The 12,575-nt window shown below is 51.2% G+C and overlaps 1 protein-coding gene across 1 annotated transcript in view; it reads left to right on the top strand.

Annotated features, from left to right (window-relative positions):
- The first annotated feature begins 3,423 nt into the window (after nt 1-3,423).
- Nucleotides 3,424-12,575, top strand: part of Pcsk5 (proprotein convertase subtilisin/kexin type 5) — a 293,974-nt gene continuing 284,822 nt past the window's right edge. The window contains exon 1 of the mRNA XM_042665577.1: nt 3,424-3,617. Coding sequence (XP_042521511.1) covers nt 3,435-3,617 — 183 coding nt within the window. The 5' untranslated portion in view covers nt 3,424-3,434. The remainder of the gene's footprint in view (nt 3,618-12,575) is intronic.

Below are 12,575 nucleotides of genomic sequence, written 5' to 3' on the forward strand. Positions count from 1 at the left end.
AGAAGTGGAGCTCTGGCTCAAGGGATAGAGTGCTAGATAGCTTTGAGAAAAAAAAAAAAAAAAAAAAAGCTCAGGGATAGCATCCAAGTCCCAAGACACACAGACACACACAGACACAGACACAGACACACACACACACACACACACACAGAGTTCCTTATGAGTGGCCACTCTACTATAGATTATGGTCAGGTAGACTTCCTTCTTTGTATACTGAGATTTAGACTGAACTCTTGTTGTTTCATTTGAAACCTACCAGATTCCAGAAGAATAAAGTAATGTTGTTTCTAGGTACAGATAGGGATGGTTGAGGGGGAAGGTTACACTGGTGTAAACTAAGAAGGGTGCCAGTGGCTTATGCCTGTAATCCTAGCTACTCTGGAGGCTGAGCTCTGAGGATCACAGTTTGAAGTCAGCCCAGGCAGGAAAGCCTGTGAGACTCTTTCACCCATAAATTATTCAGAAAAAGCTGGACAGAGAACAGTGGCTCAGTTGGTAGAGTGTTAACCTCAAACAAAAGAAGCTCAGGGACAGTGCCCAGGCCCAGAGTTCAAGGCCCAGCACTGGCAAAAACAAAACAAAACAACAAAAACTATGAAGCTGGCAAAGGGAGGAGGAAATATCACTCAAAGAACTGGTCAGTAGTTGAACTATATGAGTATTCTAAGGCCAGGAATTGTGTTTACGCTTTTCTACTTATAAATGATAATGCATACACCACTGAATTTCAATTCCACTAATATTTTGTGTCTCCCTTACCTTTACTCTTTCTCCAGTGCCCAGAACTAGCTGCTCCAAAGAGATATGCTAAAACTGTCAAACAAATAAATGGAGTATATGTGCCTGTCTGCAAATGACTAAATTCTTTAGATTCTCGACTTCCTCATCAATAATAGGGAATAAATGTTGTTTTGTGGGCTTGATTGCATGATTCAATGATATGAGCAGACTTTCACAATGTATAAAATGTCATAAAATGTTATGCTTATGCTGCTATTGGAAGTTAAGATCGGCCGGTGATGTTTCAGATAACCTCATCATTGAGCGATGGATTACTCTCAAATGCACTCAGCTAGTCCTTAGGAAGAAAAACAAGTAATGGATAGAGGTAAGGAAAAAAAAAAAGCAAGATGAGTTAGGGTTATGGTGAAAGTGTGTGTGTGTGTGTGTGTGTGTATGTGTGTGTGTGTGTGTGTATGTGTGTGTATGTGTGTGTGTGTGTAGGTGTATGTGTATGTGTGTGTGTGTATGTGTGTGTGTGTATGTGTGTGTGTGTATGTGTGTGTGTGTGTGTGCATACATGCAAGTATTTGTGCATCTGTGCCACTTTCAGCTGGCTTTTTCACTCCTTCTGGCACTCTACCATTTGAGCCATGCCACCAGTTCTGGATTTTTTCCCCCTGTTCATTAGAGATGAGAGTCATAGATTTATATTTCCCAGGCTGGCTTCTCAGACAGCAATCCTCAGATCTCAGCCTCCTGAGCAGCTAGGATTATAGAAGAGAGCCAGAGTTTTCTACAGTGAAAACGTTGTAGGGCAGTTGAATTATTTCATTAGAGACAATGCTTCTTCTGACAATATACCAATGGATCCCTTCATCTATGAAAAGAAACCTAAGAGAAGCCAGAAGAAGGCTAATCCAGTTTCCCCTAGTCCCCTCCAGTTAAAGCTCCTGAGGCAGCACAAGGCCTGGCTGCACGTGGCATTTTGTTTTTTTCTTTAACTTACTTTTTAGATCGTTATTGTAAGGGTGGCATACAAAGGGGTTAGAGTTATTTCAGTCAGGTAAATGCCACCCTTCCCGCCCTCCCTCCCAGTTTTTCCTTTCCATCCCCACTTACAAGTTGTGCAGTTCATTTTCAACACAGGGGCTAGTGAGTCCCCCTGCTGCATGTGTGCACACCCTGCATTTTTAACTTTCTCTCTGCCTTACATCCTAACACGCCTGGTGCTGTGAAGGAGGTGCATTTAACTTACCCAGCACAAAGCTGGAAGTGGGCGCGTGGCTCAACTGGTAGAGGCTCAGGAAAAGCTCCTGGACACTGAAATCGACCTGCATTTAAAAAGAAGGAAAGGAAAGGAAACGCCATTGACTTTTCCAGGACCGTGCTTGGAAAAGCTGGACACCGTTCCCCTCGCTTGGAGAAGCCGAGAACCTTCCATCAGGTGCACATCCAACCGAATGAATGGAAGGGGCCCTGGGGTCTGACACGTCCACCCGCGGCGCGTGGCCCCGCGTCCCCAGCCAGCAGGCAGCCCACTTGGGAAGGAGCTGCGGTCCGAGTCGGTGCGTCTTGGGGTCCGGGGGGGGCCGGGGGTGGGGTGCAGCGCAAACCCACAGTCGCTGAAAAGCAGGAAGGGCGAACGAAGTGAAACTCTGGGGCTGCTGGTCTGGCGGGCTGACACCCGGGCGACCTTCCCGAAACGCCGAGCTGTGAGGACGAGGGGCGGGGCGGGGGGGAACGAGGGGCTCGGGGGGCGCTCGCTTCACCCGCCACCCGCGTGCGCAGGGGGGTGGAGTGGCGGGAGATGCAGGCAGATCGAACCGGGCGGAGGGAAGTGCAGGTCAAACACCCCCCCCCCCCACGACCCCCTCCCCCTCCCCCAGCTCCCCCTCCCCAGCCCCGGTGGGGGGACCCGGCCTGGGCAGCCCCGGGGAGCCCGGGAGGGTTCGGCTCGGGCAACCCGGAGGCGCTAGGACCGGGCTGGCGCCTGGCTGCGGCCTCTTTGGGGAGGGGCGGGAGGGAGGTGGGGGGAGAGGGGGAAGGAGGGGTGCGGGGGGAGCGGGGGAGTCATTTAGGCGGAGCGGGCGCCGCTGCCATTTGCCGCTCACACTCCTCGCGTGCCGGAGGAGAGCGCCGGGGAGCGGGGAGCAGGGCGCGGGGGAGACCCGGCCCGGCGGAGGGGGCGCCCGGCCGCTGCCTGCACCGCCCCCCGCCGGTCAGCTCCGGACTCTCGGGGAGGCGGGGGGGGGGGGGGCCGGGGAGGAGCGAGCGCCGAGTCTGGAGAGTCCGGGAGCGGAGCCGGCGCCGTCCCACTGCGGAGGGCGCCAGCCTCACTTCGCGCAGCCGCCCCGAGCGCCCCCTCGGCCGCGGAGCGCTCGCCCACCGCGCCCGCCGGCCGGCCCGGGAAGAGCCGGGGAGACGCAGCCCGGCCCCGGGGATGGTCTAGGAGCCGACTCGGAGGCTTCCCGGCTCCGCTCCCCCTCCCCCGAGGCGGAGGTGGGGAGGGGGGCTCGCCGAGCCCGCGGCCGCCCGCCCCGCGCCGCCGCCCGCCGCCGCCCGGAGCCCGCGCGCGCACCCGGGGCGGCCCAGGCCGGAGAAGTTAAGTTGTGCGCGCCGCGCTCGGGGCGCGCCGAGCCCGCCCGCCCGCCCGCCGAGCACCGGCCGCCGGGGCCCAGGGAGGCGCCGCCCGCGGGCGCCGCGGGGCCACCATGGGCTGGGGCCGGGGCCGGGGCCGGCCGGACCTGCTGTGCGTGCTGGCGCTGCTGGCGGGCTGCCTGCTCCCCGGGTGCCGGGCGCGCGTCTACACCAACCACTGGGCCGTCAAGATCGCCGGCGGCTTCGCGGAGGCCGACCGCATCGCCAGCAAGTACGGCTTCGTCAACGTCGGACAGGTAACGCGCGCCGGCCCGGCTCTGCCTCGGCTCCCTCGCCCCCTGGGGGAAGGCGTGGGGAGGGGGTGGCGGGGATCGGGGAAGGGGTGGGTGGGTGGGGTGTGGGGAAGGGGGTGGCGGGGGTGGGCGGCTTCTTGTCTCCTCCAGATCGGGGAAGGGGGGACCCCCGGGAACCCCCCCCCCGGCCCCTCTTCCAGATGTGCGCTCGCCGCGGCTGCCCCAACTCGCGGGCGATGCTCCCGCCGCCGGCGCGCGCTCGGCCGCGCACACTCGCGGACACTCGCGTCCGAGTCGCCGGGCTTCCTGTGTGGTTTGCGCGGCATTTCCACACGCAGGCACACCATCATCACCATCACCCCCTCTTTCGCTGCTTTTTATTTTCTTGGGGCAGCTGTGCAAACGCTCTCGCGTAGGGCACACTTCACTGGACCTTTGTGACCCCGGGAAGTCTATCTAGGAACACTACAGCGACTTCAGGAGAGGTCCCCGCGGGAGTGTGTGCGTGTGCGTGTGTGTGTGTGTTGGGGGGGGGGACACGAGCGCGCGCTGTCTGTCTGTCTGTCTGTCCGTCTCTCTCGGGCTCGCCGGTGAAGCGCCCGCCCGGGAGAGAACAGCTCCCCCCACCCCCACCCGGTGGCGCCGACCTGAATTTAACCCAGAAAGAAGTTTTGCTCTTCCTCGAGGCGCGGGGAGCCCCCGGGCGCCGGGCGCTGGACGCAGGCTTTGGACGCAGGGGTGGAGAGGGGTGGAGGGTGGGGGGCAGAGGGGCGCGAAGGGGGGCGGACGCCGTGCCACCGCGGGTGTGGGGTGGGGTCGCCGGGCGCCGGGGTCCGCGTGGGGTCCCCCGCGGAGGGGCGGGGAGGGGGAGCGAGAGGCGATGGAAAACTTCCGAGAGCCTTGGCCGGTGGGAAGTGGGGAGACTCCCCGGCGTCCGGCGCGCGAGGCCCGCGGGGACTGGGGCTGGGCTGTAAAGGGGCGCAGGGTGTTGTCTTTGGAACAAACCGGGGTGCTGCCGAGGAGCCCCCCGCAGGGTTTCCATGCTGAGTGTGAGGGGGCAGCGGCGTAGATTTGGAGGTGATCTTGGCTCCTTCGTCCTCTGGCCTCTCTCCCTTTCAGATGGAGGGGTGCGCAGGGCTTTGCGAGGGGCCCCGTCCCGGGCCTCCTCCTTGCCAGTCCACGGCTGGCCCTCGGCTGGCCCGGGCGGGCCGGCTTCTGGGGGAGCGGCTGGCGGGGGCGCCTTTCCAGCCCGCGCGCTCTGGGGCCGGGCGTGCGCTGCACGCACCCGGCCAGGGCTCGGGAGCCCGAGCCAGAGGTGCCATTTGGTGCCACCGGGGTCCCCCTCCTCCGTCCCCGCCTGAGCACAGATGGCCGAGCTCGGCCACGTCCTGGAAGACCTCCCCTCCCCCCCCGCCCCCGCCCCCCGCCCCCCGGGGGACGCCCCCCCCCCCCCCGCGAGCAAGCGGGGCTGCCCTCCGTGGGGAGGGCGAGGTGTCGCTCTTTGCCCTCTCAGAGGGAGGAGCCCTGTGCTCGGGAAGCCAGGCGGAGCAGGGCAAGGGGCAAGGGGCACCAAGAAAACCGTCCCTCTAGGTCTATCCCCCCCCCCCCCCCGCTTTTTTTTTTTTTTTAAACCAGAGCTTAAAGTTGATCCCCAGTGTGACCCAGCAAGGGGACTGGAAAGACCAACACTTGAAGTTCAGTAGCACTGATGATCTTCCCCAAGACACCTTTCAGATTCTGCTAACATTGAACATCTCCTATATGCCAAGCATATTTGGAAGGATCTTTTTTTCCTTTTTCCTTTCCTTTCCCTTTCCCTTCCTTCCCCTTCCTTTCCCTTCCCCCTCCCCCCCCTCTGGTCTTGGGGCTTGAACTTACTGCCTGAGTGCTGTCCCTGAACCTCTGTACTCAGGGCTGGTGCCCTACCAGTTGAGCCACACCTCTATTTCTGGCTTTGAGGTGGTTACATACAGATAAGAGTCTCAAGAACACTTTCCTGGAACTGTGATCCTTCAGCTCTTACTTAGCCTCTTGAGTAGCTAGGATTACAGGTGTGAGCCACCAGCATCTGGATGATACGACGTATTTCTTCATTTTCTTCGAAAATGACCTTCTTTGATCACTCTTGTTTCATATACAGCAGATGAGGAAAACAGGAGTCTTGAGAAGTTGCCGCTATGACATCAGCAGTTAGACAGTGGCAAAGCTGTGATCAGCACTGGTCCAGGGCCGCTCCCCAGGAGTCCTGCCTTTTTTATGAATCCCTGTCTGTCCATTACTTGTGGAGGTAAAAAAGAGAAAAGAGAAGCTCCCTTAGCCCCGAACTCTTTTTTTAGTGGCTCAAAAACAAAGATCTAGTCACAATTCGTAGACACTTGGTTTATACAAACGTATTCTTCCTGACACTCAGAAGTAACGTCATTTCTCCAAGGAAGAGGTACCTCTATCTTTCTGAACTCACAGATACAATAACATGGATATTGCAGAATCCGGCAGATTCTCTAGTGATGGGAGAAACTTGTCATCCAACCTACTTAAAATTGTGTGCGTGTATGTGTGAGAGCGTGCTCGTGCATGCATGCATGCTAGTACTGGGGTTTAAACTCAGTCTGGACACTGCCTCTTAGTTTTTTCGCTCAAGTCTTGCTTTCCTACCCTGGAACCACACAACCACACACTTGCTGCTGCTGCTGCTTCTTCTTCTTCTTTTTTCTTTTTTTGTGGGTCCTGGGGCTTGAGCTCTGGGCCTGGGCGCTGTCCCTGAATTCTTCAGCTCAAGGCAAGTGCTCTACCGCTTGAGCCACAGCACCACTTCTGAGGGGTTTTCTGAGTGGTTTATTGGAGATAAGAGTCTCTAGGACTTTCCTGGCTTTGAACTGTGATCTGTAGATCTCAGCCTCCTGAGTAGCTAGGATGACTGAGTGAGCCACAGGCTGTTGCCTGGCCCAGCTCCCTTTTGAAGGAGCACAAGTCATGTTCTCCAACCTCACCTGACTTTAGAAAATGCCTTATTATATGAAGATCCTTGGCTTTGCATTTTAAAAGTAATACCAAAGAAATTTACATGCAGATAGTACCAAATGTTGTTTATTGTGACTTTTACAACCCCAGTAAGGAAATGTAGTGCATACTGAGGTTGCAGAGAAGCCCTGAAATTGAAGCCGTAACCTTTGTAAAAAGATCCACTGCTCTGCAGGATAAAGCATTTCTCCCTCCAGATCAAAGGAGCTCAGCCTATCCTGAGTTTTTGGGATGGTGAACTGAGTTCACACATGCAAGGGCCAAATGTATTTCTTATTCACTGTATTGCACTGTCAGGACCAAATGTATTTCTTATTCATCCTTTACTGCACTGGCCTTTTAACACCTTAGACCTGGTTTTGTTATTCTTTCTTTCTAGCAATAAACCATCTGTGGTTCAGCTGAGGGCAGTTAGTAATTTGCAAATGTCTCTGGAATATTCTGCTGTTTCTGCCCACTTGGACATAAGAGTCTCATCTCTTGTGTCAAAAACTGAAACTATGACTGGTAATTATTTCTGAAGCCATTTTGCTATCCTAGTAGTACTTTTGATATCTTCTGTATGATAGTCTATTAGGTGAGTAAGATAGTGAATTTTTACCATAATAAAGCTACAAATTTGATAGCTTACTCAGAATATCAATGTAATGTTTTGCTGTAGCATCTTAGCATTTAAAAGCCACCAGGGGTAAGCTTTCTGGCCTGGAGATTTCTATAGAAAAAGCATAGGCTCACAAAAGACAAGATACACTGAGTAACACAAGAAGCAATCAGACAAACAAGCAACAGGGACAGGCCTCTAGAAGGCAAGAGTAATAAGGTTTTCTTGCTTCAGGTTATAGAGACTGCATTATGCTTTCAAAAGTTTTCACAAAACGTTCCTATTTTATGCATGGCTATGCCTTGATATACTGAAGTGATACCTCACTATACTCCTTGTTAGTCCTTGTTATCCTGCCAGCTCCTGTTTTACTTGGTAGTGCTTGAGCTACAGAGTGCTTTGCCTAAACTCTCTTTTCTTAGTATCTGGCACTGGCAGCACCTGCTGGGCTGGCTGAAGGGAGGAGGGGTACATGTCCATTTGCCTTCACAGAGAAGGGAAAGAGGCCTTTGTCCTCTGTCATTAATCTCCCTAATTCATCATCCTGTGCTCTGACCCTTTGAGCAGAAAGCCTGCCAGTTAGAAAATTTAAATTATATTTAAAGGAATAAAACTGGACACGTTGCTCATAGTAGATATTTGTGTATATTAACTCTATAATAAGGAATTCATTTCTAGATTATTATTGTTATTATTTGTGCTGGTACTGGGGCTTGAACTCGGAGCCTGTCCTTTAGCTTCTTTCTGTAAAGACTGGAACTCCGTCCTTTGTGCCACACTTTCAGCTTTTTGGTGATTAACTAGAGATAAGATCTTGTTGACTTTTCAGCCTGGGCTGCACTTAAACCTTGAATCTCAGATCTCAGCCTCCTGTGCAGCTAGGATTGTAGGCATTAGCCAGTGGTTCCTGGATAGCTTCTGGTCATTAACTCTAAGGGGAAGATCGTTGTGAACAGATAGTTTTCAATGGGTAATTGCTGTATTGATTACTCTGAAAATTGCCTATAAGCCTTGCTTCCAGACTTGGGGTTAGTTATCATACCCTCTCCATTCCCACTGCTATGTAACTTACCTTGAACGAGTCTCCAGAAATGAAACCAGTTGCCAGCCAACCTTGGGTACCTTACCAGGAGTGCCCCTAAACAGCATTTGGACTTGCAAACTCTGCAGAGACCACAGGCCAGGCTGTAAAGCCAGGAAGCCACTGAACCTAATGAAGCCCCTCTCCTTCATCTGCAAAATGATAAAAATGGCTAAACAACAGAGTGAGTGAACTATGCACTGGTCAGGACACAGTCAAGCTTACTGTGAGGTTTGTTAACTCTAAACCAGTGGAGAAAGATTGAAGTAAGTGAGATCTAAAACTTTAAATGTGGGGAAAGAAGGACTGTTTTGGTTTGTTTTTTGGTCAGTTGTTGGACTTGAACTCTTGCCTATGCACTGTCCCTGAGCTCTTCAGCTCAAGGTGAGCACTCTACCACTTAAGCCATGGCACCACTTCTGGTTTTCTCGTGGTTCATTGGAGATCAGTCTCATAGACTTTCCTGCCCAGGCTGGCTTTGAACTGTGATCCTCAGAGCTCAGCCTCCTGAGTAGCTAGGATGACAGGTGTGAGCCACTAGTGCCCAGCAAGACAGACATTTTAAAAATGATAGATGTGCTGGGAGCTGGTGGCTCACACTTGTAATCCTAGCTATGCAAGAGGCTGAGCTCTGAGGATTGCAGTTTGAATCCAGCCTGGGCGGGAAAGTCCGTGAGACTCTTATTTCCGATTAACCACCAGAAAACTGGAGTGGTGCAGTGGTTCAAGTGGTAGAGCGCTGGCCTTGAGCTGAAGAGCACAGCAACTCCCAGGCCCAGAGTTCAAGCCCTACGACCTACCAAAAAAAAAAAAAAAAAAGACAGATACAAAAGGCAAAGATCAGAAAAGTAATTTATTTTGAACTCAGGGCCTATCACTTGCTAGATAGGTGCTCTACCACACCGGCCATACCCTGAGCTGAGGAAAAGCATAAAATATTTATCCTTATTTATCCTTTAATTATTACAGGATGGACAGCCAGGCACCAGGGATTCATGTGTATAATCAGGAGGTTGAAATCTCAGGATTGTGGTTCAAAGCCAACCTGGACAGAGAAATCCACAAGTTTTTTATGTCTAATTAACCATCAAAAAGCTGGAAGTAGAGTTGTGGCTCATGTGGTAGATAGTTAGCCTTGAATGAAAAATCTAAGGGATAACAACACACTAGCCCAGAGTTCAAGCCCTAGTACCGACAAAAGAAAAAAGCAGGATGAGCTTGGCTGGAGATAGAATAGAGGGATAAAAGTATCTGAAGACTGGTTATTTTGTAGAGCATCTTCCCTAAGTTTATGTTCAGTTGTGTGTTTGGAATTATGTCTTGATTTATTTTTTGGTCAGCCGTGGGGCCTGAACTCTGGGCCTGGGCTCTGTCCCTCAGCTCTTCATCTCAAGGTTAGCGTTCTACCACTTGAGCCACAGCGCCACTTCTGGCTTTTTGGAAAACCCAGGGCCTCATGCGTGCAAGGCAAGCACTCTACCACTGAGCCACTTTCCCAGCCCTATGTCTTGATTCTGAATGTCATTTACCTGAATAAAGTCTGGAGAATAATTTTCAAATAAGGAGAAAGTGATACATGAGCAGGAAGAATCTTGTTCAGAGATGTCCTGAACCTTCCTGCTCTAGTGATGGTGAGAAATGGAGAAATGGTGGTAACCAGTACGCGGGGTGCTCTGACGACTCTAGGTGGAATTGGGGAACTCAGCAAGCCGGCTGGATTGTGTGGTGGTGGACTGTATGCCTCTAGTAGTAATTCTGAGACAGTTTGTGAACAGCAGTGTAAATTAATGCTGTAATCCCAGAATGGTCCTTGTGTGACACATCTGGCTTTGCACAAGGTAGCTGTTCGCATCCAAGAACCTGAGCCCTGACCTCAACGAGCTACTCTGGTGTGCATTTTTCTCAGGATGAAGTAAATGGGGGGAGAATAGAGGAACCTTGGCTGGAAAGAGTCATTTAGAGGGCATGGCCTGATGATGGTGGATCTGTGACATTAACCTCATGGACCAGGAATGGCTTGTGATGTGGCCCATGAGGATTGAGGGGTCTGTTGGAAATGAAAAACTGCATATTTTGTCAGCCTCAAAGCAACTGGATTTACCTTATCACTCTCTTTCATGGGCTGATATCCAGAGGTTTTAACCTTAAAGGTCAGCCAGAGAGGCAGGGTAGTAGTGTACTGGGAAAATATCCAGCTCTGTCTGACTCTGGCTGAGAGAGAGGGAGCCCTGACCCAGAAATTTCCCCTGGGCTGGGAGGGATATCTGTGGTGTGTGTCCAAGTTCTGTGAAGCAGTGTCTGGGTTTTCCCCGGGCCTGTAGTGTTTCCAGGTATCGCTGTACTTCACGGCTGTATTGTGTGGTTAATTCAGAGTGAAGCCAGTGACAAAAAGCTGTGGCTTCCTGTGTATACATACACAGGTATACTTGTGTTTCCTTATCTATTTATCTATCTATCTATCTATCTATCTATCTATCTATCTATCTATCTATCTATCTATCTATCTATCGATCGATCTATCTCAGAACTGATGCTTAAATTTAGGGCCCAGTCACTTTCTCTTAGCTTTATTGCTTAAGGTTGGTGCTCTACCACAGAAGTCACATCTCCTCTCAAGGCTTGTTGATGTTCAATTGGAGATAGGAGTCTCGTAGACTTTCTGTTTGGGCTGGCTTTGAACCTTAATCCTTAAATCTCAGACTCCTGAGTATCTGGGATTACAGGCATGAGGCACTCATGTCCACCTCCTTTTTGTTTTTATCTAATAATATTTGCACAGAAAACAGAGTGACATTGCTCATACAGTTCAGATCACATAGTGACATTTGAGATACTAAGGAGGAATGATCAGTGCCAGTAATCTCCTTAGTTTAGATCAGTCCTGGCAGGAATATAAGACCTGAAAGAAAGGAAGAGCAGAGTTGGGCTTAAGTGAAATTCAAGGTGATTTCATTCCCAATTTGACTTTAAGAGTCTCTTATTTTTCAAATAGGGGACCATACCATGTATACCATTCACCTTACATGATTGAGGTGAACATCAGGTATCCTAATAATAAAAATAAACATAGAGTGGAAAGGAGACACAGAGAACATTGCATATGGTATAAGGGCACCAGGGAGCAGCTCAAAGGAAAATGGAAAAATGCTGTGGTAGAGGAGGCTTCTGCAGAGGACCATCGTGTGATTTTTCACATTCTTACTATTGATACCATGGGGTGGAAGGAGAGGAGTTGGGGCTGTGTTCCTGCTCCTCCCTGAGCTTCTACTTTCCCCCTGTGGGGCTGGGACAAGTCACCAGATACCCAGCTAAATCTTCTTGGGTCCCAGTTGTACAGTTTGAATATGTATAATACGTATAGGCATTGCAAGACAAAATCATGTATTTATTGATTGGTTGGCTGATTGACTGCAGTTTTGTGTGATGGTCTGGTATTGGGGCTTTGATTCAGGGCCTAGGTGCTATCCCTTAGCTTTTACATTCAAGGCAGGTGCTCTACCATTGCAAGTAAAGCCACAGCTTCACTTCTGGCTTTTTTGGGTGGCTAATTGGAGATTAAAGTCTCATGGACTTTTCCTGTCCAGGCTGACTTTGAACCTCCACCCTCAGATCTCAGCCTCCTGAGTAGCTAGGATTATAGGCATGAGCCACTGGTGCCCAGCTGCCATTAACTTAGTTAATGTCAAAATCAATCCTGACCATAACAACATTAATGATGACATTTTGTTGAGCCACAGAAATCTGAATGAGTTTGACTGTGGGAGTGTTGTTCTTATCTAGGTATGGAATATATATACGTGTGTGTGTGTGTGTGTGTGTGTGTGTGTGTTTGTGTGTGTGTGTACACACAGACAATACTCCAGCCTGAGCACTGCTGTGTTTTTCTCATCTGAAGGCTTCTGAATTCTGAAACATGTAGAGTCCAGAGTAAAAAACTAAAGACATCTAATTGCAAAGCCAGAGGTAGTGCTCATAGCCGCTGTTTCTGTGATTCCATGTATTAGTTTCAGTCTCAGACAAGTGCTTTGGCCAAGTAGCCTAGCACTACCTGTCTTACCCAGTATTGACATGAATCCCGAAAACGGACTCCAGTTGGTCTTGATCACCGAGTGAGGTCATGTCCCCATTTCCAGGCCAGTCTTTGTCCAGAGGGGTGGCAGTACTTGGGTGGGTCAGCTTAAGGCCCGTGGCCAACCTTGCTTGAGGTGTGGGAGATGTTGACCTTAAACGAGGTCATCCAGTATTTGGGGAGGGACAG

Source organism: Dipodomys spectabilis, unplaced genomic scaffold (assembly GCF_019054845.1).
Source record: "Dipodomys spectabilis isolate Male_0828 unplaced genomic scaffold, ASM1905484v1 ptg000335l, whole genome shotgun sequence".
Lineage (NCBI taxonomy): Eukaryota > Metazoa > Chordata > Mammalia > Rodentia > Heteromyidae > Dipodomys > Dipodomys spectabilis.